This window comes from Prionailurus bengalensis, unplaced genomic scaffold (genome assembly GCF_016509475.1).
Source record: "Prionailurus bengalensis isolate Pbe53 unplaced genomic scaffold, Fcat_Pben_1.1_paternal_pri Un_scaffold_51, whole genome shotgun sequence".
NCBI classification, from domain to species: domain Eukaryota; kingdom Metazoa; phylum Chordata; class Mammalia; order Carnivora; family Felidae; genus Prionailurus; species Prionailurus bengalensis.
In genome coordinates, this window is record NW_025091155.1 from 297,793 (window position 1) to 324,438 (window position 26,646).

The 26,646-nt window shown below is 39.0% G+C and overlaps 1 protein-coding gene across 8 annotated transcripts in view; it reads left to right on the plus strand.

Moving 5' to 3' along the window:
- Positions 1-26,646, plus strand: part of LOC122478343 (ankyrin repeat domain-containing protein 26-like) — a 242,014-nt gene that overhangs the window by 144,941 nt on the left and 70,427 nt on the right. For 7 of the 8 annotated variants that reach the window (XM_043571969.1, XM_043571965.1, XM_043571967.1 and 4 more), the window contains 4 exons: positions 755-845; positions 4,706-4,742; positions 10,133-10,205; positions 14,933-15,099. In XM_043571969.1, coding sequence (XP_043427904.1) covers positions 755-845; positions 4,706-4,742; positions 10,133-10,205; positions 14,933-15,099 — 368 coding nt within the window. The remainder of the gene's footprint in view (positions 1-754; positions 846-4,705; positions 4,743-10,132; positions 10,206-14,932; positions 15,100-26,646) is intronic. The other variant, XM_043571973.1, reaches the window with a different exon arrangement.

The window sequence follows — 26,646 nt, forward strand, 5'->3', positions numbered from 1 at the left end:
CTCCATCATCATAATCATTATTATTGTTGTGTGTAAAAAAGAGAGTGTGCATAGGGAAATGAGTGACTAAGACATACATGTTCTTATACTTGCCGTTTGAATGCTTACTACACATTGTGAAGAGTTCCATACCTATATCTACATTGTTTCTGCTACTAGTTCACCGTGATTTTCAGAAAAGTTTTTTCTTACTACTTTGCCATTCGATCCAACCCTTCTTTCGTCAAGAAAAAGGTCAAGCCTTTGTTTCCCTAAACGAAGCAGCAGCTACAACAGTGTTTGGTTGATACTCAACATGATATACTCCAAAGTTTCTGATCATGTGAGGTGTGAATTGACACTGAAACAAATGTCTGCCATTTGATTAGAAGCAGTTTTCATTTATAGCAAGTACATTTTAAAGAATTTGTTTCAAAACTTATTTCAAATGTCCTTTTATTTTGGTCAGGAATGCAAAGGAAGGTGTTTTGTTAGTTCCTTTTTGAAATGTGCATATACAAGCCAGGCTTCTGCCTTTGAAAGTATTTATTCTGGCCTTCCATGATCAGTTTAGAGAGTCAATAGCCAAATGAAGATTCAAAGGGACGCTGAATCAAGAGAGCATATATGAGGTTTTGTATTTAAATGTTTTGGTGTTGAATACATTTTCCTTATTTGTAAGTCTGATTGTTATTAAAATCATAAATTCAGAACTTTTCTCGGAAAAGGCTTAGGAAGTCTTCACGCAACTCATTACTGATGCTACTTTTAACAGAGTATGTCTGAGAAGCCCAACAAAGATGTTCCTCATGTCTCTGGAGCTGTGGATCAGAAAGGGCAAAGGATATTACATGGACAAGTAGAAGGTAAGAACTGTATTTTATTCAAAGGTCATTTGACAGAAGGTTGATTTAAAACAGGAATACTGATATGTCCTAATATCTAAAGAAAACGGCCTGTTAAGTGCACAGGAAAGAGAAAGAGATGTGAAAAGGAGGTAAGTTGCATATCGTATGTGGTGTCAGCAACAGATTAAATTGAGAGTGCCACCAAAGGAGCTAAATGACTAGTTCCCTTTCAAGACCCTGGAAGGCCCGAGGAACCTCAGGAAAGAAGAGAAGAGCCAAAGAGGGAATCATGTGAATGGCAGAGACTACAGGGAATAAATGAAGGAAAGTAAGCCGGTGTGTATGGTGTTTCTACTGGAAGGTGGTAAAATACACTAGTTCTTTAAAGGGAAGAGCAGACTATTGGAAATGCAGCAACACTATCAGGTGAGCTTCTCGTACCAGAATTTGTCAGAGTCGTATCCCCAAATGTTCCCACTCTTACTGTTATCCTCACTGTTGGCAAGACATTAAGGACTGACCTAGCTGATGATGCAGAGTTATGTCCTAAGTACCATGGGTGAACATAAGCGTTTGTAGTCAGCGATAAATGTATATACGTTAATGCCATATAAAATGGGGGTACTTCATACGGTAGTATCCTTTAGGGCAAAATAAGAGAATTGGAAGGAGGGTCACATAAGGAGACATCAAGATAACGCATCGGACATTTTGGATGCCGTATTTGTGACTTTTGATTACTTTGGCAATAACTGCCTTTAATAGGTGAACTATATTTTTAATGTTCTAGGAAAATAAGGAAAAGAAACAAAAGCACACTATAATCAGTAGTATGTTTTCATATTCTGTCTGACAGTTCTGATTGTTGTAGAATGATCCCTGGTACTTCTTTGATTCCTATCTGCCAGAAAAATGAACTAAGTCCTAGGTAGTTGGAGAAAATTAACTGATTTTTCATATTTCAGAGAACTTTTATATGGTAGAACATAGGGGCAATCACCAGGATTTGCTCTCTCTCTCTCTCTCTCTCTCTCTCTCTTTTCGGAGTAAAATAAGATTGTTGCTTGTTTCACACTTTCTGACATCATGATTTCATGTATTCCTTTTAAACCTTTCTTCAAATGGATATATAGGGATGTAGGAATTTTCAAGTCAAATACCAAGAAAAGAGATTCCAGGAAAGGTATTCTGTGACATAACCTTCTGACTGTAACCACGTGTAAGACATCAACCCAAATAATAAAATTTCACAAAGTGCAGTTGTGTTAGAGGCATCCCAGTGACACCCAGATTTGATGATTCACTAGAAGAGCTCACAGGACTCCGCATATAGTTGTAGTCATGCGTGTGGATTGGTATGGGGACAGGCTAGAAAGGCCAATCAGCACCGAGCAATGGTGCACGGGGTGAAAGGCCAGAGGAAACCAAGCGCAGGCTTCCAGGAATCCTTTCTCTATGGAGTTGGCAGGATGTGCTAAATTCCTCCAGCATGAAATTAGGACAGCACAAGTGAAATGTTGTGGGCCAGTACGAGGCTTATGGATACTCAGTGCCCGAGGTTTTCATCAAATGCTAATCACATAGGCATCTTCTCCTTAGCATGTCCCAAAATTCCAGGTTTCCAGAAAGGAAATCAAGTGTACGGCCTTAAGCACATTGAGTGTAGCAGCACTTAGGCACAGTGAACCACTCTTAACCAGCTAGCGAATGGTGGGAACCCTCCTTAAATCCAAGATCCCAGGGAACAGCCAAGGGCCAGTCATTCAAGTAGGATGTTCTGAGGGTAGCCATCTTCGGCCTGCTGGGTGAAATCTGTTCTGCATAGGAATTATAGCCCTGACGTCATTTTTGGTGGTGTCTTCAAATTGTTTTACTAGCAAGTAACATGACGGTTACCATGGTACTGGTTTCAGTTTCATCATCCATATGAAGTAGGTATTTGTGTAAAAAGTACTAGGGCAATATTAGGTCATTATCATCTTTTTATTTTTTTATGTGATTAAGCTTTCATTATGATTCTTAGGTGTGATCAACATAATAATTTTTGATTTAAAATTAGAATGAAAATCTCTTAATTATCTGGAAATCCCAGGTTTGATTCCTATGGTGCTGAACCCTGTTTGTAGGTATAAGATTTCGGATCATATTCATCAATTGTTTTCTTGCCTAAGTATACAAATAACTGTTGTATTTTTGTGTTTTGTTTATGCATTTTCATATACTTCCAAACGGGAGACAGTACCCCTATTGTGTTACTTTGATCTCTATTTTAATGTTCAAGGTGACTGTATCATGAGTTAGTATATGCTAAGAGTAGCTTCAATGGATACCATATTTTGTTGTTTTTGTTGTTTCATACATTTAATAAGCCTGATTTTTGACATCAGTTTTAAGTTCACAGCAAAATATCATAGGAAGTACAGAGAGTCTCCATATACCATACCGCGCTCCCGTACACGCCTAGCCTCCCCTGCTGTTAACATCTGGCACGACAGTGGTCCATTTTTAGTAGGATTTTTGTTTTTCAGTTCCTTGCTTTAGTTTTGAGCGAGAGAGCATGCATGCGTGTGAGCAGCCAAGGGGCAGAGGGAGAGGGGGGAAAGAATCCTGTGCTGTCAGCACAGAGCCTGATGCAGGACTTGATCCCATGAACGGTGAGATCATGACCTGAGCTCAGATCCAGAGTTGGACGCTGAAGCAACTGAGCCACCCAGGCACCCTGACGACAGTGGTGCATTTTCTCCGGACACGAACTGTTCATTTGGAGGCCAAGTCTCTAATGTGCATTAGTGTTCAGCCTTGGTGTTATACATTCTATGAGTTTTAACAAATGTGTAAGGATGTGAATCCACCTTTGTGGTATCGTGTGAAAGAGTTGCACTGCCTTAAAAGTCCTCTGTGCTGTGCCCGTTTATCCCTACGTTCACCCCAACCCTTAGCTCCATAGCCTTGCTCTTTCCAGGTGTCATATAGTTAGAATCATAGAGTGGATGTCTTTGAATGTTTAGAAAGTGAAAATATCCTGGTAATTGAATGTAGGCATTCAAGCTATTCTTTGCCCTTTGTTTCGTTTAGTTGCTCATCAGTAGAGGATCTGATGGCCTCTGCCTCCCATGAAAAAAAGTATGATTTCTCTAGATGTGTGTCACCTAATGGGGAGGGTTGAGAAAAATGACATCATGAACCACTACAGAGCACTCACATTGGGATCCTCCTCCTCTGTGATGTGCGGTGGGTCTAGATAGACTCTCTAGCAATGGAAGGAGACAGCCTCAAGAGGTTAGAACGATATCAAACTGGAATGCCAAATCTTTCCTTCTTGCCTTGCCAGTGGAAATAAGGCCAGGGAGAGTCTGTTTGCTATGGTTTGGCCATGCTGCAAAGTACAATGGCTATAGAGCACACGTTGTGAGGGGGTGTTTCCTCCTAAGACTGAGGAGTGTCTGCTGAAGAGCTGGGGAAGTTCTGCCGTGTTCCCGCAAAATAAAGATACTCTCTTTCAACTCCTCTAGGAGTGGAAGTCCAGAAAAATCATGCTAGTTTCAGTCTGACATTGGCCGCTCATGATAATCATTCTCCTAACGCTACCAGTTGCCTCCAGTGCCATAGAGTCGGTCAGTGATGGCCATTGTAAACATCAGTTCCCCTGTAGGTGTCAAATTCTGATAAAACCCATTCTTGCTTTTGGTCAATATAGAGGAGAAAGTAAGATTTCTTAGTGCTTTAAGCCTACGAATGGTCTAATTACCATTCAGTGTAGCGTGGTTTCCAGGTGTGGTCCCAAAGCAATACTTTTTCACAAATCGTAAGCCGTACACTTGTAATTTCCTCTAGTTTTTCGATTGTTGATTTCACATGTATTTTGCTTTCTTCTTTAGGAGCAGATAAGAATGCTGAGGAAGATTCTATAGCCAGGTAGGATTTTTATGGATTTGTAAAACTGACATTTGCTGGGGCACCCGGGTGGCTCAGTCGGTTCAGGGTGTGACTCTTGACTTCAACTCAGGTTTGTGAGTTCAAGCCCCACGCCGGGGTTTGCGCTGACAGCCTCCTTGGGATATGTTTCCCGATTTCTGTGTGCACTCACTCCCAAAGTATAAAGGAATGAAATGAAATGAAACGGATAATGAAAGGAAAGGAAAGGGAATGAATGAACTGAAAATTATGTGTCTCCTAAGGGAACGCAGAGAACAAAACCAGTTGTTGCGTGTTCTACGCTGGACCAGACACTGTATCCTATGGGTACCATCTGTTCAGTTCTATAGTCATTGTACAGCTTTGCAAAGTAGCTGTGTTATTGTAGCCTACTTTTTATTACTTTGGCAACTGTGGTTCAGGGAGGTTGATGACTCGACCATGCTTCCATAGTTAACGGGTAGCTGAGGGGCTTTGCCCGTCAGCCCTTGAAGCTTCCGCATCCATTCTCTGGTTCCTCAGCAGCACGGAGATGAAGATACAGATCCTAGGGCAGATCAACTCAGAATGTCAAAGATAATGATGTCGGAACACGAATTTAGGGTTTGCTTAAGAACCCAGGTGAGGCCAAGCATTTGGCCTCATGTATTTGACCACTAGTGCTAACACAAGTCATTAGTGCAGTGGTAACTCGTCCCTTGTTTTTACCATCCGAGATTTTAGGGTGGATGTCAGCTATGGCCATGGTGTCAAGGCTTTTACATAATAAGCAAGATGTCGTCAGGCAAGTCCTTAGACGTAGTGATATCCCCTCTTCTTGAGACAAATGAGTTTTCTGTAAAACAAGGATATCTAGTTGTAGACCATGTTACGTTAATTAAACTCACTCTCTATTTTGAGGATATTGCTATATGATTCTCTGTTGCCTAAGTTCCCAGGCTGGTTTCCCTTTGGGCTAGTACCCTTGTCTAGTTCTAGGAAGCTTTTTGGGTTTTTTTGCAGTTTTTTTTCCCCATGACTTTTTGTACTCTGTTTTTGCCTTTTGACTTTCTTCTCTGGTTTCCTTGCTATTTCTTCTTCTTCTTTTTTTTTTTTTTCCAAAAATTTCCCCACTTCGGCCAGCGAAGGACTCTCCGTTTTTCTAGAGGCCAAATCAAAAGCACTTAGGGTCTCAAGATTTACGGAACCACAGACATTAATTCCTCAAAACACCCTCTGGTACGTCAACCTATGTTTCAGCTCCTTGCCCAATGGTTGTTTCCCTGGAGAATTTGAAACTCAAAAGAGATTGAAGTGACCTATTTGGATATGATAAGTGACCGAAATGCGATTTACATTCTGGTTTTCTTTTTTTCTTTCTGTCTTTCTTTCCTTTCTTCCTTCTTTTTGTCTTCATCTTGCAGGCAACTGTTTTAATAATAGAAAGCTGGGGAGTTGGTCTAATGAATACAGTGCAGGAGGGTAAGAATCGAATTAGCAGAGGAGACCAGGTTTCAAGGAGAACAACACTGAGTTGGTTAGGAATACGAGTTTGAGAAAAGATGTCAGAATATGGGGGTTTATGCCAAGTGAGATAAAGGTGAATGACAAGAACGAAGGACCCAGGATTAGGGGAGTTGTTTAGAAAGGCATATTCAAATAGAGAGTTCAAGAGGGTCGTGACCAGGTTTCTGCTTTTGTGTGCGTTGGGTTCATTGAAGGTGCGAGCATACGTCAGCTTTTCTGATGAGAGAGATTAAAAATCATTTGAGCAGCTGGGAAGAGTCTGTTTACAGCAAATAGAAATATGATATCCCCTACTTCCACCCCAACTGAGGGAGGATAGCTTAGATCCTCTCAAGGAATTGGGGGTGGGGGGTGGAGATTCCGAACATCAGGGATGTATGGCCCAAGGCAAGCTGTCTCCTCACTCCACCTCTTTTCCTAAATCTGTGATGCCCTTCCCATGTACTTGTAGGGCTGGGCAGGGGTAGGACTGACTTGTCAAATCAGTAAGGGAGCTTCATCTGGATCGGTGATAACATGCCTATGTTGAGGTGACTGTGTGGATGACTGAGACTGCCAGTTAGCTTGTTCTCCAGGAGCAGGACATGGTTCCTACCCTCGGTCATTTGAGCCCATCCTTGTTGTAGGTGTGTGTGGCTTCATAGGCTAAAGATTGAAAGGTTGGGGGATGCCACAGAACCGTGCCGAAGAGTGATATAGGAGTGGGAGCTCATAGGGAAGAAAATAGTCAGGCAGCGTATAGAGAAACAGAGGCACAACTACCAGGACCATTTTGATCACAGTCTCTGTCCTTGGGTAGCTGAATGCCCCTGAAGGCTTGGAATGTCTTGCTAGTTATTATGGACCTAAATAAGGCAAGACCAGTGTGGGAACAAAGTTGGCCTTGGGAACTTTGACTCTTTCCATCTCGAGTTAGTACTACCACTCATAACATAGAAACCGAAACTTTGATACGTTTACTTAAACGGAGGTCTACCTGACACACAAGGTAATATGTGATGCAACAACTCTGGATGTTTCACCGTGATCGCCATAAGCGTAGCTCCCATCTGTTAATGTATGATGCTATTACGATACCACTGGCTAGATTCCCTATGCTGTACCTTTGAGCCTTGTGATTTATTCATTCTATAACTGGAACCCTGAACTCCCCTCTCCCCTTCACCCACTTTGTCCATCCCCCCACCTCCCCTCCCTTCTGGCAAGAGTCAAATCTCTGCATTTATGGGTCTGTTTCTGCTTTTGCTCTGTTTGTTCATTTATTCCCCTTTTTACATTCTACACAGAAGTGAAATCATATAGGATTTGTCTTTCTCTGTCTGACTTATTTCACTTACCCTCATACCATCTAGGTACATCCATGATGTTGCAGATGGCAGGATCTCATTCTCATTTATAGCTGCGTAATATTTCAGTGTGTGCATGTCTCTGTGTGTGTGTGTGTGTGTGTGTGTGTCTGCGTGTGTGTGTGTGGTGTCTTCATGCATTGGTGGACACTTGGGTTGCTTCCGTATCTTGTCTATTGTAAATAATGCTATAATAAAGATAGGGGTGCATATATCTTTTCAAATTAGTACTTCCATTTCCCTTGGGTAAATAAATACCCAGTAGTGGAATCACTGGATCCTGTGGTATTTGTGTTGTAAATTCATTGAGGCCCCTCCATAGTGGCTTTCACTGTGGCGATACCAATTTATACCCCATGACCGGTGCACAAGGGTTGTTTTTCCTCCACACCCTGAGCAACCCTTGTTGTTTCCTGTGTGTTGAAACTGAGCCATTCTGACAGATGTGAGGTGAGAAGTCATTGTGGTAACGTTTATACATTTCCTTTTCAACCATTTCAGAGCATTGTCTGCCTGTCACATTTGGTTATGGAAACTCAGACTGGGTCTTTCCTGGAGATTTCACAGGGTAGGAGAGGTCGAGGCCAAATAGAAAACAGAAAGCTTTTTTTAAAACAGGGTCCAAATTGTGAAAGCCCTGTACTCTGGAAAGCGTAAAACACTGATGAAAGAAATTGAAGGTGACGGAAAGAAAGAGAAAGACATCCGATGCTCACAGATGGGAAGAATACATATTTTTAAAGTGTCTACACTACCCAAAGCCATCTACAGATGTCATGCAATCCCTGTCACCATACCAACAGCATTTGTCACAGAGCTAGACAAACAAGCCTACAGGTTGTATAGAACCACAAAAGACCTTGAACGGCCAAAGCAATATTGAAAACGAGGAACCCTGGAGGTATCGCAATCTCAGCTTTCAAGTTCTATTCCAAAGCTGTAGTAATCCAAACAGTATGGTGGGTACTGGCGTACAAAATAGCCTTATAGCTCAGTGGAATAGAACCGCAAACCCAGACATCAATCCACCACTGTATGGTCAGTTCATCTTCTACACACAGGAACGACTATCCAGTGGGGAAAAGGCATTCTCTTCACCGAATTGTGCTGGGAAAACTGGACAAGCCACATGCCAAAGAATGAACCTGGACCAATTTCTGTACCATACACACAAATAAACTCAGAATGAATTAAACACCTAAGTGTGAGACTTGAAACCATAAAAAAAAAAAAATCCTTGAAGAGAGCACAGGCCATCATTTCTCTGATTTTGGCTGTAGCCACATTTTACTAGTTATGTCTCTTGAGCCAAGGGAAATAAAGCAAGAATAAAGTTTGGGGGCTATATCAACCTCCGAAGCTTTTGCACATTGAAGGAAACCATCAAAACTGAATGGCAACCTCTGGAATGGGAGAACGAATTTGGAAATGTTTTGCAAATCCAGTAAAGGGTTAGTATCCACAATGTCTAAAAAATGGATACAGGTCAACATCACCCCCCAAGAAAAAAGCCCAGTTTACAAATGAGCAGTAGACATAACCAGACACTTTTCCAAAGACAACATACAGATGGTCAACAGACACATGAAAAGATGCTCCCCCAAACTACAACGAGATACTACGTCACACCTGTCAGAATGGCTACACTCCAAGACACAAGAAGCAAGTGTTTGTGAGGATGTGGAGACAAAGGAAACCTCTTGCACCGTTGGAGGAAATGCAAATGGGGGCGGGCCCTGTGGAAAACAGTATGGAGGTTCCTCACAAAATTAAAACCAGAACTCTCCTATGATCCAGTAATTGCACTCGTGGATACTACCCAAGAGAATACAAAAACACGAATTCCACGGGACACACACACTCCTGTGTTTATTGCAGCATTATTTCCAACACCCAGCGCAAGCGTCCATTGACAGCTGAGTGAACCAAGACGAAGCCCTATATGAATGTATGTGTGTGTGTATATGTATATCCATACACACACACACACACACACACACACACACACACACACTGTAATATTACTCAATCATAAAACAATGAAATCTTGCCGTTTGCAATCACCTGGATGGAGCCTGAGTGTAGTATGGTAAGCAAAGTCAGGGAAAGACAAATGCCATATGATTTTACTCATGTAGCACTTAAGAAACAACAAATGAGCAAAGGGAGGAAACAAAAGGGGAGAGAAAGCAAGAAATAGGCTCTTACCTGCAGAGAAGAAATGGCTGGTTGCGGAGTGGAGTTGAGTGGTGGGAGGGGTGAAAGAGATGATCGGGATGAAGGAGTGCCCTTGTCATGATGAGCACGGGGTGAGTATGGAGTTGGTGAATCACTATATTGTACAACTTAAACTAAGATAACTCTGGATGTTGCTATTACTGGCATTAAAATAAAACTTAATGAAAAAACCAGAGGCCAATTTTAATGATACCAAGAAACTTCGTGCAATAAACAGATAGGCGACCTTTCCCTTAACTTTTTTAAATTGTGTTGTTAAATGAATGAACATGTTTTTCTTTTATTTTTTTTGCTCTAAAGGCTTTCCGACAAACCTGCTCCTGATGATTCATGGTCTACATCATCTAGCCAAGTCTTAGATTTTGGGACCAAGGTAAAGTACCCTCCTGTGAAACTCACTTTCCTGCTCTGAATTGAGTTTTCTCCCTTATTTACTCTGAACATTTAAGAGGAGCCTGTGTATCATCATTTTATGTGTGTCATGGAAAGTTAGCAAGAACAAACCACTTTACAGATACATGACACGTTGAATGTTTTGTTTTGTTTTGTTGTACTTTGGTAAATCGTACAGGTGGAGGCTGATAAAAGAATGGGCTGGAAAATATATAATGACCATCATATTATATTGGGAAAAGCTTTCCCATCAGGGAGGCAATATGACATTTGCTTAAGGATAAGGATTCTCACTGTGATAGTACCATGACTGATAATACTCATGCCTAAATGAAACCTGATTGGGTCCAAGTATCTATTGCAGGTCCCCCCCCCTCCCGCCCAGGGCAAGTTTTATTTTAGTGACATACAGGATTTTCCTTTGGCTCTATCCTTTGTTCTACATTTAGACTAAAATAATATTAGAAAATGTAGAAATTTAGATGTTTACATTATTTCTCAACATTTACCTTACAAAGCTGTTCTCCTGTAGTTTTCAAATAACTGCATGAAGAGTAAGTTAAAATTGTGCATCTCCCCGAAGAATACGTATTTTGCTGAAAAGAGTAACTCTATGAGCAGAGGCTCTTCATAGCCAAGTTGTCAACTTTCTGATTTCAGAAATCTTTCCTATTCTAGCTTTGAACACTATCTCCTCCCAGTCCTTGTGTCAGATTCTAAAATTTAAAGCTTCAGACATCTGATATTTACTTCAGTATTCATTTCAAAGCCCCTCAGTCATGATAAGCTCCTGGAGGTTAGGAAACACACTTGTTTGAGTCCTGGAGCTCCTAGAATAACGTCTTGCTTGGAAGAAGCAATGTCATGGTTTTTGAATGTGAATAAATGAGTAGGGAAATGGAATTCCGTAGAATGGAGTTTGAAAAGTAACAAAATACGCATGATATATCACAATTAAATATGTGAATTTAAAAAGTCAGGCTTCAGTTTATATTCCGTTTTAGTGTCTAACATGTATAAACGCAAATGAATTCTATTGAGGAATCAGGAGTTACATAAGAAAGAAGGTTACAGTATATTTTTAGTATCCTCCTATTGTGAGCTTAACATTGCAGAGAAAAAGTCCTCAGCCTTTGCTTGTGTAACCCCATCTGTGTCCCATGACACACATCCTTTGAAGGTTCCCATTTCTTCCTAGAATTCTCATTCCCAATTCTTTCTCCATAGTGAATGTTGACGTGTTAGGAACCTCTCTTTTTCTGTTCTTTTGTTAGTCTAGTAATAATTTCTAGCTTTTCGGAAGCGATAGATGCCAGGAATTGAACAGTTTATTTATAGTGAAAAAAATTAAATTCTTTATTACAGCATTTATAACCAGATAACTGTAGAGTGATAAGATCAGTATTATTAGGGATATACTGTGAATCAAAGCCTCTCTTTTACATAAATAGTAGATAGATAGATAGATAGATAAGTATAGATAGAGATAGAGATATATATATAATATACAGTTACATACACATATATATTTACACTTATATATATACACACACATACATGTATACATATATATGTACACATACACATACACACACACACACACACACATATATATATATATATATACACACACACACATAGAGAGAGACATATATCTTTAAAAGGTTTAAAAGAGACTATTGTTCATAGTATATTCCCAATCCTACTTATGTACCTGTTGAAAAATGCATGTTGTTTCCACTTACCTTCTTTGGCTCACATTTTTCCTTTTCTTTTTTGTCTTAAGCTCATGCTTGATTGCTTGGTCATACGTTTTTGTTTGTTTGTTTCTTTTTCCCTCTTCTCCCCCCATGCTTTTTACGGTATTTTTTAAAATTTTTTAAAGTTTATTTATTTTTGAGACAGAGAGAGACACAGAGTGCAAGCGGGGTAGGGGCAGAGACAGAGGGAGACACAGAATCCAAAGCAGGCTGCAGGCTCCGAGCTGTCAACGCAGAGCTCAACGTGGGGCTGAAACCCACAAGCCGTGAGATCATCACTTACGAGAAAACAAAACCAGTACAAGACTTTTTTCCAGAAGCCATTATATGCCGATAATGACAGTACTCATAACTATAAAAGTATTGATTCTGAATTACAAATTGTGAGTTCTTCTTCAGCATCTAGTTTTCCAGCATCTGAAGTACATCTAAGTGAAGAATTACATCAAGATATGCAAAGGTTTAAGAATGAGATAGGCATGTCAGAAGTAGAGTTCCTGTCTTTGGAAAGAGAGAAAGTTCAACCTCCAAAACAGAAGGAGGTCCGCCTTGCTGTTACTCTTGTTTTTTTCTCTTTAGCAATTATCTGATAGATTCTGATTCTCCACTCAAAAGAACAAGAGTGTGCATACAATGGAATTGTCTAAATAAGTAATTGTGTCTGGAAATAGATTATTTCTGCTATCTAACAAATAGGAGTTCAGGGAAACATTCTTGTTATTTGTTCTCCTTAAAGTCTCAGTGTCAGTCTTCCAAGTAGTATATGAACTGGGAAACTAACTTAGCTATATAAGTACCATGAAACCTCATGAACCAGAATAACCATAAAGAAACTGCTTAAAAACGATAATAATCTCCAGGTTTTTTTTTTAATATATTGCCTTAAATATAAATTGCATTTCCATAAACAATAAAATGAGAAAGAAGCAATAACTAAGAGAAGGAATATAAACAAATGTTCCCAGCTAAAGCAATCTATGTATTGCTTCAGTATGTGTCTGTAGACTCTGGGTCTAGGTTTCTTGCTTGTCTAGCAAGACAGCAGCGGGATGCAGGATTACAATGGGAGAGACAGCTAGTGTCCCGGAGAATACACGAGCCCGGATTAAGGGTCCTTGCTCTGTTTTTAATAGGATCAGAAGGCTTCCAAACATGGTGATGGACCTGCACAAAGAGACAATCAATCTGTGAACATGAACTCATGGGCATGAGGGAAAGGAGGTTTCAAGATATAGGGTGTTAGGGGTTAGGGTCAATGTAAAACAAAATCCTAGCGCCTGGCAGATGGTTGTTAACAGCTGACCTGAGGCAGCTTCTCTGTTTATCTTAGCTAGTCTAGGGGAGGAGAAAGTTGCTACCTCAGGATCCACAAGGCACCTTTCGTTTGCTAATTAGCTCCCCTCTGGGCATCTTCACCCTGCAGCCTACAGCCTATAGCCCTATTTACCTGTTTACCTCATTTGGTCCTTCCTTCCTGTGAAAGCAGCTTTCTGCCATAGTACTAAATTGGGGAGTGTGTCCTCCTGAATATCTAATCTTGTTTACCTCTCACACCTTGGTCTTGGAGCCTTTGCCCCGCCCTCTCTATACCTAGATACCTAATATTGTTTACCCAAACTTGGGTGTGAGCATCCTATGGCTTTATAATTTTATATGCCTGGTTAACCCATCAGTGCAGGCTCAGGGAATTCCTAAGCTTATTGCCCACAAAAATAGGCAGTCTTGTCTGCTTTATTCACAATCTTGGAACTTAGAATTTCAACATGACCCCTTTGAGATAGGCTTAATAACAGCTATTTGTATTATCACCCCTTTTTTCACATTTTTTAATCTTATTCTCAGATGTTTCTGTTGAGTCAAACCTTCACTTTATGTTCAATAGAGTATGATACCTTTGGGCCTGTATGATTTTTACCATGTAGGTAGCATAAACCTTCAGCAAACCTTCAGTATTTAACTCCAAGGGAGAAAACTGAGTTTTGAGAACACATCTCAAAAGTCCACACAGGACTTTAGAAATAGACAAAATCTAGAGATACCCTCCTTTAAAAGAATAAGTAGCTAATCTCCTCGTCCCCTATCAAGGTACTAATTTACTTTAGAAAGTCACACTTTTCATGCATCTGACTAATTTAATGAATTTGTGGTCATTTCTCTGATTCAGCATTCAAGAATTGTATCGTCTCTTTTGGTGCCATAAAATGCTAGGGAATGCCACTTTAGGAACTTGGGATGAATCATTTAACCTTTTTGAGTTTTACTCGCATTATCAGTAGGAAATGGGATTAAAGGTGATCATTACTTTTATACCCTCTCCCTATAAAGTTTTATGCTTATTGAATGTGAGATTCGGAGAGCATTACTAATTTCCCAGAATTCCACCCTAACGTCTGTTTCACTTTGTTCCTTTTGTGTTGTGGCAAACTTTGGTTCATAAATTTTAGGGGACACTGTCACTTTTTTTGAGAACCTTAGGATCCAAAAGAAAAAGAATTGTAAAAGGCAGTCAGGGAAAGAATAGCTCCGTTCAGAAAGAGGAAAGCTTCCTGGTTTTGTTACAGGAGCACCTCCATGTCACATGTTTTAAATCTGGCTGTGTGTAAAACCCAGGTGGTAAGGAAAGAAAAGGACACATTTTGTCTCTTGTCTTTTCATTTCTTTGTATCTCTTGGTCAGATGGGGTGGGGTGGGTGGGGAATTCTCCGTAGCAAAGTGTGGACATGAATAAGTACAAAATTAAGAAAGCCCTTTTAGAAAGTTTGGTAACTTTTGCTTTTTTAAATTCCAACAGAAATGAAGGAGAGTTTATAAAAATTACTATTACTTGTAATGATAAAGTAAACACAAAATATTTTCCTCCATTGAATTTATGACAAACTAAGTGTCAACTGATAAAGTTAATGAAAAAAAACTTCTTTTTATTGACTAAAGTAACAATTACCTTTAGTATCAAGTTCCATTAAAGGTTGAAGAAAAAAAGAAGCACAGAGGAAGTGACATGGAAGTATCAGAAAACATATATGATGCTGCGGCTGCTGGATTAATTCCACAAAGACAGAATGGAAAAACTGATAACCATCAATTGCCTATTACAGAAAATAAAGATTCTGATAGGTAAGCCTATAGCAATATTTAAATAGTAGGTAATTGTTATTTTCCTATGCAACAATCTTTTCTAGTTTGAGCTAATCTTCATGATGAACAAATTTCGTATTTTTCGTGGAGATATTTCATCCTATGTGCTAATGAGAAAAATGTAAATACCATTGAGATACCACTTTTTGCAGTCATAGTGATAAATATTTTATTAAATAAAATAACCAAAGTTAGGAAATGTGAGGAAAATGACATTCTTAGACACTGTGGTTGGATGAAATTGGTAACTCCTTTCTGAAAGGTGATTTAGCAGTGTATTTCAAAATTTCAAATATGTCGGGGCACCTGGGTGGCACAGTTGGGTAAGCATCCAACTTCAGCTCAGGTCATGATCTTGCACTTCACGATCTTGAGCCTTGTGTCAGGCTCTGTGTTAACAGCTCAGAGCCTGGAGCCTGCTTCAGATTCTGTGTCTCCCTCTTTCTCTGCCCCTCCCCTGCTTGTGCTCTGTCTCTGTCACTGGCAAAAATAAATAATATAACGTGAGAAAAATATTTCAGGTAGGTCATCTCTTTATTCCAATGGTTTCATTGCCAGGACTGGGTCCTTCTGAAATACGTGACTTCTGTAAGCAAGCATGTGTGCCTGCACGTGCAAACACACACACACACACACACACACACACACACACTATAAGGGCATTTATTATATATTATTACATATACAAAATAGGACAGATATATTAAGGTTACATATATATATATGTATATAAGGTTACATATAATATATATATATGTATATATATATACATATATATATATGTTACATGTATATGTGAAGGATATTGTATATGTGAAGGATATAGTCACATGTATATGTGAAGGATATATGTGAAGGAGATAGTCTAAATGTTTATTGACTTATTTTGAGAGACAGAGAATGTGCACACTCGGGAGCCCAAGCATTGAGGGGGAGCAGAGACAGAGAGGGAGAGAGAGAGAATCCCAAGCAGACTCCACGTTAACAGTGCAGAGGCCAACACAGGGCTCGATCTCACGACCACAAGATCATGATCTGAGCCAACATCAACAGTCAGATGCTCACCAGACTGAGCCACCTAGGTGCCCCAGAGATAGGCTAAATATCCATTCATTAATAAGGAAGTAACGTTTCACTTCTATAAAGTAATGGAGTATGTGACCATTTTAAAAAATGAATTTAGGTCTATGTGTACTGATGGTTTAACAAAGTATATTTAAAGCATTTGGTTTGGTTTGATGTCATGTCTTATGCACATTTTGTTAGAATACTTTGAATATCTCCTGAATTGAAAACGGAAGTTCCCTGCTACACTGGCAGTCTACCAACAAAATTGCTAGTTATTAGATTTTTGGTTTTGTTTCCCAGTGCATGAGTGCTCCAATGTTGGACCCTCAACTTAATCTGAATATTGCCAAGAGGATTCACGTGGCAACATGTCTCATATTCTATATAAACATTTCATGGCCCCTGTGCTATAAAGCAAGATGCTGGTAATGCAATGAATCGTTTTTATAAAGGTACCTTGCTTGCATGCCATTATCCTGCCTTTTTAGAGAATATATTTCAACATGAACCACACCAAATTTTTCAACAGTGCCTTCATGTTATACAATTTGTGACAATTCAGTTTACAAAGTAGGACTATTTTCTGCATTCCCAACTCCTTTTACTTCTGTGTATAAAATTTTAATATGACTCATTACTTTGGATAGTATAAAATATCCCAGAGTTGGGTGACATTTTAAAAATGTTTGTTTATTTTGAGAGAGAGAGAGAGAGAGAGAGAGAGAGAGAGAGCATGCACACATGAGTGGGGGAGGAGCAAAGAGAGAGGGAGAGAGAGAATCCCAAGGAGGCTCCATGCTGTCAGTGCAGAGCTCGAAGCTAGAGAACCTGATCATGAGGGTTCATGAGGGATCATGAGGACATAGAGATCATGTCCTGAGCTGAAATCAAGAGTTGGATGCTTTGTGGACTGGGACACCCAGGTGCCCTTAGAGTTTAATAATTTTTATCAAGCACGAAATACTGCCCTTGAAACTTCGTTTTTCTGTGGTCTTTCTAAGCATGAGAAAAATGGTAATCAGCTTATATATATCTAGAAAAAATTTAAGGAGTCTTTCAGTGTATAATTTTGTGAGTTATTTTGTACCTTGGTCTGGCATTTTAAAAAAGCAAAAAAAAAAAAAAAACCACACAAAGAAACAAAACCTAGTGTTACATATATGCAATTTTTAAGACTTCCAAATATTACAAAAATACTACCTAATCAGTATGTAACAATTGAAAACTACAGCAATAATAGAAAATTAGATCAACCATGACCATTCCACTTAGCTATGAAATCCTTCAAGAGCCTTCTTCACTCTTTGATCCTGATTTCCCTCCCTCCCATCCACTCTTGAATTCATTGTAGCAATTTTCCTTCTCACTACTCCAGAATTGTTTTTTCAAGGTTACCACCGATTTTCACTTTAATAAATCTAAACAATTTCATACATCTCATTTTACTTAACCTTTCAGCGATATTTGACCCAATGGAAAACTCTCTCCTCCAAAATTCTGTCTCCATGTTGCTTGTAGGCTATCACTCACTCACCTGATTTTCCCGCTGCCTTTCTAGTCTGTACACCTCAGCCTGATTTGCTTGTTTCTTCTCGTCCCCCACCTTTTAACCCATTGATGTCTTCCAGGAATTTGCCTTTGATTTTCCTTCTCTTGACTTTTACTATCTTGTATATTCTACTGATCCTCAAGTTTACATCTCCAGCCCGGATCTCTCTCCATAATTCCAGTCCCGCATATCAAACTGCCTACTTGATATCTCTTTCTGGATAGCTATTGCAAACTTAACATGTCCCAAATTGAGCTCCTGATATGCTTTCTTAATATTTGCCTTTCATGTCTTTCCTAATTGAGTTAATAACAGTTCTGTGTGTTGCTCTGCTAAAAAACTTGGTGTCATCTTTGACTCCTGTCTTTTTTTTTCTTTTTTCTTTCACTTTTTCTTTCTCTTTTCTTTTTCTTTTTCATACACATCACATCTCATCTGTCAGCAAATCTTGTCATGTCTTCCTTCAAATATATCGAGAATCCAAACACATCTTCCATGACCAATAGACTATCATCTGTTGTTTATATTGGTGTAATAGGTAGCTAAATGGTCTTCTTGTTTGTTTGTTTCTTCTTTTGTTTTTCCTCTGTTTCCATTAATTCTAAACACATTGGATCTAGTAAAACGTAAGTCGGATTGTGTCCTTCCTCTGCTCAAAGCCTAATTGCCTCCCATTTCGCTCAGAGTACATGCCCAAACTCTTCCTAATGCCGACAAGGCCTGGATATGATCAGGTGTCTCCTCTCTCTCTGATTTGAACTCTTTTCTACCCCTTTCATTCTGTCCAGCCATACTGATTTCTCACTACTCTTTAAGTACTTCGGACATACTTCTGTGCTTGCTGTTGACTCTATCTGGAATGCTTTCCCTCAGATACCTCATGGCTTGCTTTTTCCTTTTTTGTTTGTTTCTCCTTTCAGGTTTTTGCTTAAAAGTCACTTTCTCAGCAAGGCCTTTCTTGGCCATCCTGACTAGTACTTCAACTACCCTTTTCCCTATAACACATCAAAATGTGATTTCTCTGCTTTAGTTTTTCTCCTCTAATACTGTATGTTTTGCCTGTGTAGCTTATTGTTATTGTATGTTTACTTCACTCATGAGTAGGATTGTTATCATTTCATTGCCATGTCCTCAGTGCCTAGAAAATGTTCTAGTCTATATAGTACTTATTCAATAATGTTTATTGAGTGAACGGAGTTTAACTTGTGTGTATAGTTTTTAACGTAATACTAGCCCCCACCTTGACAAACTTTGGCGTGGGTTCATTCTGACAAGTAAACCTGTCAGTTATATACAGTTTTTGGATTTTGGGGGGCCCAATATTGTGTTTACTTGCTACTTGTTCTTTTAGTTGTATTTATGTTAGTTTTCATTATGGTTAAATGTATCAAAGGAATAGCAAACTTCCTTTATAATTATTAAGGAAACTAAAATATGGTGGCAAATTATTATAGGACTTTAAAATTTCTTGCCAAAGATTATGAGCCCTCAATATCTGAAATAAAAAGATGAAGTTGGAATTGATCACTTACAAATAAGAGTGAGCTATGCTGGTTAGGTATAGTCTTTTTTAACAGAGCAGTCTGCTATTCTTATACAGGGTATGGGGAAGAGTAGAGTTTACAAATTAGGGGACTTTCAGAAAATTAAATGGATTTTCATCATCTGAAGCACCATGCTTATTTGGGTGAGACTGTTGTGGATTGGTTGGCACACTGAAGCATGTGTATTGGAGTCATTTTTGTCCTTTATTCGCTGTCTTTCAGAAGGAAGGAGCTGAAATGGATTGGTTGGTGAGTAGGGCTGGTGGGCATTGATTAACACATTTAAAACTGATTCTGGTGGCTTCTTATTACCATGGCTACGTGTTAGGGTTTCTTTTTGTTTTGTTTTGTTTTGTTTGGTTTGGTTTGGTTTGGTTTGTTTTTTCTAAGTTTGAGGTGGCTTTCACCAGATGTTTTCTACTTAAAAGTTGCTTCTATTGACTGGGTTCAAAATGAAAGCTATTTCAAATTCTATAATTACAGATTCATTTTTGAAGTTTGGGTCGAGAGGAATTGTTTGATAATTGCTTTCACAAAGGTTCTTCTTTTCTTGGATGTTATTTCCACGAAAAAAGTTATCTGTCTAACAGTTTTTTGAAAAAAAAACCACAATTGTTAGTTTTGTTTTTGTTTTTGGTGCTCTTCGGGGCTCATGTTTAAGTCCTAAATAATCTGTGGGAAATTTTATTATTTTTGGAAACGTACGTAGCTGTATGGTAATAATATTCTGTTGCATGCATTTAGTCCATGAAAACAGAATTATAATTTTCTTTTTGGTGAATCCCCCATTATTTTCTATCAGGATTAAATATTAGGCGAAAAGTATGCAAAAGTTACCAAATCATTTTTTTAAATTTTTTAAAATGTTTATTCATTTGGAGAGAGACAAAGTGAGAGTTGGGGAGGGGCAGAGAGAGGGGGAGACAAAGATTCCGAAGCAGGCTCCAGACTCTGGGATGTCAGCACACAGCCTGAGGTGGGGCTCGAAGCCACAAACCTTAGATCACAAACCGAGCCAAAGTCATACACTTAATGTACTGAGCCATCCAGGCGCTGCAAACCATTTTTTTTAAACAAAAGCATAACTAATCAGATGATTGTTATTTCTGAGCGATAGATAATAACATGTGAGTACTTTTGAATTTTTGAAGTTTTTCCAGATTTATGAGATATAAGTAACATACATCTGTGTAACTGTAAGGTGTACCTGTATTAATTTGATACACTTTTATATTGTCAAATGATTACCACAATAGTGTTAATAGTTCCATCATCTCACACAAATATCATTTCCTGTTTGTGATGATCTAGTCTTGTAGCAACTTTCAAATGATATGTTCACTGTAATCACCATCCTGCACATTAAATACCCAGAATTAATTAATCTTGTAACAGGTAGTTTGTACACTTTGACCAATATCTACCCATTTCTCACAGCCTCCTAACCCTGGCAACCACCAGTCTGTTCTGTTTTTCGTGCAATTTTTTTTTTAATTCCACATATAAGTCAGATCATACAGTGTTTGTCTTCCTGTGTCTGACTTCTTTTCACTAAGGATAAAGCCCTCAAGTTTCACTCATGTTGTCACAACTGGCAGGATTTCCTTCTTGTTTGTGGCTGAAAATATTCCATTGTAACTGTATGCCATATTTTTTAATCCATGGATCCACTGATGGATGCTTAGGTTGTTTCTTGACTAATTTTTTAAATTTTTTTTTAGCGTTTATTTATTTTTGAGACAGAGAGAGACAAAGCATGAACGGGGGAGGGTCAGAGAGAGGGAGACACAGAATCTGAAACAGGCTCCAGGCTCTGAGCTGTCAGCACAGAACCCGACGCGGGGCTTGAACTCACGGACCAGAGATCATGACCTGGGCCGAAGTCGGCCACTTAACCGACTGAGCCACCCAGGCGCCCCATGTTTCTTGACTATTGTAAATAATGCTGCAATAAACATAGGGCTGCAGATATCTCTCCAGGGTAAGGATGTCATGTCTTTAAGACATATACCCAGAAATGGGATTACTGGCTCATATGGAGGTTCTATTTTTAGTTTGTTGAGGAGCCACCATACTGTTTTACGTAGTGGCTGTCCCAATTTACAGTCCTACAGGAGTACAAGGAATTCCTTTCCTGTACATCCTTGCCAACGATATCTCTTGTCTTTTTGACAATAGCCATTTTAATAGGTCAAAGTGATATCTATATACTGCAGTTTTGATTTGCATTTCCCTGATGAATAGTGATATCGAGCACCTTCTTGTGTACCCTTGGCTATTTGAATATGTTTTGAGGAGAGACGTCTTTTAAGGTGCCTTGCCCAGTTTTTAATTATATTTGTTTTTAGCTGTTGAATTGTACGAATTCCTCACACATTTTAGATATTGACGTTTTTCATATTTGTAGCTTGCAAATGTTTTCATCCTTTCCATAGGTTGCCTTTCCGTCATGTTGCTTGTTTCTTTTGCTGTGCAGAAACATTGCTGATTGCATTGGTTGTTTTTGCTTTTATTGCTTGTACTTTGGATGTCCTATCCTAAATCATTTGTAAGATCTATGTCAAGGAGCTTTTATCCTCTGTTTTCTTCTAGGAGTTTTATGATTTAAGATTTTATATAGGAGTCTTTATTTGCGTTTGGGTTGACTTTTGTGAGTGGTGTAAGGTAGAGGCACAGTTTTATTCTTTTGCATGTTAATATCCAGTTTTCTCACCATCATGTATTGAAGAGAGTACCTTTTCTCTTTTGAGTATTCTTGGGTCTCTTAACAAAGAGACTTTATGCATGGGTTTTTAGTTGACTTTATGCATGGGTTTATTTCTGGGTTCTTGATTCTGTTTCATTCATCTTTGTGTTTGTTTTTGCGCAACTTCATATGGTTTTTATTACCATAACTTTGTAATAGTGTGACACCAGCCAGTGTGATGCTTCCAGCTTTGTTCTTCTTTCTTAGGATTGTTTTGGCTATTTGGGGTCTTTCTTGTTCCTTACACATTTGAGGAATGCTTTTCCTATTTCTGTGAAAAAGGTCATTGGAATTTTGACAAGGATTGCATTGACTCTGTGGGTGGTTTCAGGTAATGTGGATATTTAATGATGCTAATTTTTTGAATCCATAAACAACGGGGTATCTTCCCATTTGTTTGTGTCTCTGCTGTTTCTTTTACCAATGTCTTGTAGTTTTTACTGTACCTATCTTTCAGAAATCCTTGATTAAATTTATTCCAAAGTATTTTGTTCTTTTTGATGCTTTGGGGAAGGGGATTTTTTTCCTTATATTTCTTTTTCAGCTATTTCATTGTTATTGTTTAGAAATGCAACTGATCTCTTGATGCTGATTTTGTAATTTTTTTTTACTAAATATAATCTATTGTCAAATTGGTTTCCATACAACACCCAGTGCTCATCCCAACAGGTGCCCTTCTCAATGCCTATCACCTACTTTCCCCTCTCCCCCACCTCTTATCAACCCTTAGTTTATTCTCAGTGTTTACGAGTCTCTTATTGTTTGCCTCCCTCCGTCTCTGTAACTTTTTTTCCCCGATCCCCCACCCATGGTCTCCTGTCAAGTTTCTCAGGATCCACATATAGGTGAAATCATATGGTATCTGTCTTTCTCTGCCTGACTTATTTCACTTTGCATAATACCCTCCAGTTCCATCCATGTTGTTGAAAATGGCCAGATTTCACTCTTTCTCATTGCCAAGTAGTATTCCACTGTATATATAAACCACATCTTCTTTCTCCATTCGTTGGGTGATGGACATTTAGGCTCTTTGCATAATTTGGCGATTGCTGAAAGTGCTACTGTATACAGTGGGGTACATGTGCCCCTAAGCATCAGCACTCCTGTATCCCTTGGGTAAATTCCCAGGAGTGCTATTGCTGGGTCCTAGGGTTGTTCTATTTTTAATTATTTTAGGAAGCTCTACCCTGTTTTCCAGAGTGGCTGCACCAGTTTGCATTCCCACCAACAGTGCAAGAGGGTTCCTGTTTCTCCACATCCTCGCCAGCATCTGTAGTCTCCTGATTTGTTCATTTTAGCCACTCTGACCAGCGTGAGGTGATATCTCAGTGTGGTTTAGATTAGTATTTCCCTGATGAGGAGTGACGTTGAGCATCTTTCCATGTGTCTGTTGTCCATCTGGATGTCTTCTTTGGAAAAGTATCTATCCATGTCTTCTGCCCATTTCTTCCCTGGATTATTTGTTTTGTGGGTGTGGGGTTTGGTGAGTTCTTTACAGGTTCTGGATATTAGCCCTTCCTTTATGTGATATGTCATTTGCAAATATCTTCTCCCATTCTGTCGGTTGCCTTTCGGTTTTGTTGATTGATTCCTTTGCAGTGCAGAAGATTTTTATCTTGACGAGGTCCCAATAGTTTATTTTTGCTCTCCATTCCCTTGCCTTTGGGGATATGTCAAGTAAGAAATTGCTGCAGCGGAGGTCAAAGAGGTTTTTTTCCTGCTTTCTCCTCAAGAGTTTTGATGGTTTCCTGTCTCACAGTCAGGTCCTTCATCCATTTTGAGTTTATTTGTGTGTATGGTGTAAGAAAAGTCGTCTAATTTCATTCTTCTGCATGTTGCTGTCCAGTTCTCCCAGAAGAAAGAGACTGTCTTTTTTTCTCATGGGATACTCTTTCCTGCTTTGTCAATGTTTAGTTGGCCATACATTTGTGGGTTCACGTCTGGGGTTTCTATTCTATTCCATTGGTCTGTGTGTCTGTTTTTGTGCCAATACCATACTGTCTTGATGATCACAGCTTTGTAGTAGAGGCTAAAGAGACAGAGTGTGAACAGGGGACGGGTAGAGAGAGAGAGAAAGAGAGAGAGAGAGAATCCAAAGCAGGCTCCAGGCTCTGAACTGTCAGCACAGAGTCCAATAGGGGGCTTGAACCACAAACCATGAGATCATGAACTTAGCCGAAGTCAGAAGCTTAACTGACTGAGCCACCCAGGCACCCCTGCATCTTAATGTTGATTTGGTATCCTTCATCCTTGGAACAGATTTTTTGGTGGTATCTTCAGGATTTTCTATATATAATAACATATCATCTGCAAACAAAGACAGTTTTATTTCTTCTTTTCTGATTTGGATGTCTTTATTTCCTTTTATTGCCTGACTGCTTTGGCTAGGACTTCCTCTATCCTGTTGAATAGGAGTAGTCAAGTGGGCAACTTTGCCTTGTTCTTGAACTTATAGTAAAAGCTTTCCGTTTTTTACCACTGCATATGATGTTGGCTATGGGCTTATCATATTGGGCTTCATTATGTCCAGGTGTGAAATTCAGTACCCACATTGTTGAGAGTTTTTATCCTGAAAAGATGTTGAATTTTGTCAAATGCTTTTTTCTCCCATGCTGGGATGATGATATGATTTTTTTATCCTGTTAATGTGGTGTATCAAATGTATTTATTCTATTTGATTTCTGAAGGATAATTTTGCTGAGTAAAGTATTATTGATTGGTAGTCTTTTTTCTCTTAGCACTTTTAATATGTAATCCCACTGCCTCCTTGCATGGAAGGTTTCTCCTGAGACATTGTTAACCTTATGAGGGTTCACTTGTAGTCACATAGTCTTTCCTCACTCTTTTTCATTCTTTTGACTTTGTTCTATGCTGACTGGATAAATTGATAGTTCCTGTCTTTCAATTCACATTTTTTTTTGCTTGATCCATTTCCTGTCAGTGATCACTCTTGCTTTTTTCATCTCCTTCATTATACTCTTCAGCTCCAGGATTTTTGTTTACTTGGCTTTTACTATTTCCAGCTCTTTGTTAAGCTTCTCATTTTATTCATAGAGTGATTTTCTTATTTTACTGAATTGGCTTTTTGTGTTTTTCTTGTAACTCACTGAGTTTCCATAAAACTGCTATTTTTGAATTCTCTTTTGAATAAATTACAGATCTCCATATGTTTCCGATTGATTACTGGAAGATTATTGTGATCCTTTGATGGTATCATATTTCCTTGATATTTTATATTCTTTGCAGTTTTGCATTGCTGTCTTTGCGTTTGAAGTAGCAGTCACTTCCTCCAGTCTTTAGTGACTACCTCTTAGTGTGTCCAACCTGACTTTTTTGCTCCAGTGGTATGCTGGAAATTCTCTGCAGGACACCTGGTTTTCCAAAAAGGCTCTCTCATCCATGGGTGATCATCTTAGAGAGTGTTTTCAAGGGAGGGACTCCCAGATGTGGCTGAGAGGGAGTGGCTGGAGGCACTTTATGGGCTATTGCTAGGTCCACAGATTAGACTGTAGTATGTCTGCCTGTTACCTGATGTACGGGTAGGCAAGACTTTTCCTCGGTCCCTTGGAATATGGTGCTAGATTCCCACAGCTCCTGCAAAGGCAGTTTTGCCGGTGGGTGGATAAGATGCCAGTTTGTTGTAGGTGGGGAGACACAACAAGGTACATCTTGTTCAGCTATCATACTGATATCGCTCTGACATATGGGTATTTTAAAAGTAGTTTTTCCCCTAAGATATTTCCCTGATTTCTTCTTTCATGTTATATGGACCTCATGCTACTTTAAAACTTTGTTGAAAGTAAGAATTCTTATATTTCAAAGCAACGCCAAAAATAGAGCACATATCTAGTTATTACTCCCATGTCTAAGAGTCACTGCCTTTAGGAAATGAACTCTAACTTTTTAGTGTAACCTTCAAGGTTCTTCAGAATCTTTCCTGACTGATCTCTTACTACTTGCTTCCATGTATTTTATGTTTTTTTCCCAAGTTCCTAAAAGCTTATACTTTTTCCTTTCAAGGCACCTAGATGCCATCTGTGTAATCTTTGTGCTCACATTCTAATCTCTAAGAAAATGGTTTTCTCCTTTTGTTTTCCCTGGTGACCTCTGCTGTTTATTTTCCCTCTTCAGTAAAGCCTTTCTTGTCCTCACTTACAGCTTTTCACATGTCAATTCTTACAAATCGCATTGTATTCTATTTGTATATTTATCTGTGTTTGAAGCACCAGATGAGTATTTCCTTGTGTATGGTTGGTACTTCAGCACTGTTCTCTGAACTAATCAAATTAAGTCAGATGGGTAAAATTCAGAACTTGATGAAAATTGTCTTTTTATTCTTCATCAGTAAAATTATTAGAAAACATTGGCTTTTTTATGGCTTTTTAATGGCTTTGTTTTTCTTCTTTTTTTTCTTTTTTTTTTAATCAAACTTTTATTTATTTTTTTAATGAAATTTATTGACAAATTGGTTTCCATACAACACCCAGTGCTCATCCCAAAAGGTGCCCTCCTCAATACCCATCACCCACCCTCTCCTCCCTCCCACCCCCCATCAACCCTCAGTTTGTTCTCAGTTTTTAACAGTCTCTTATGCTTTGGCTCTCTCCCATTCTAACCTC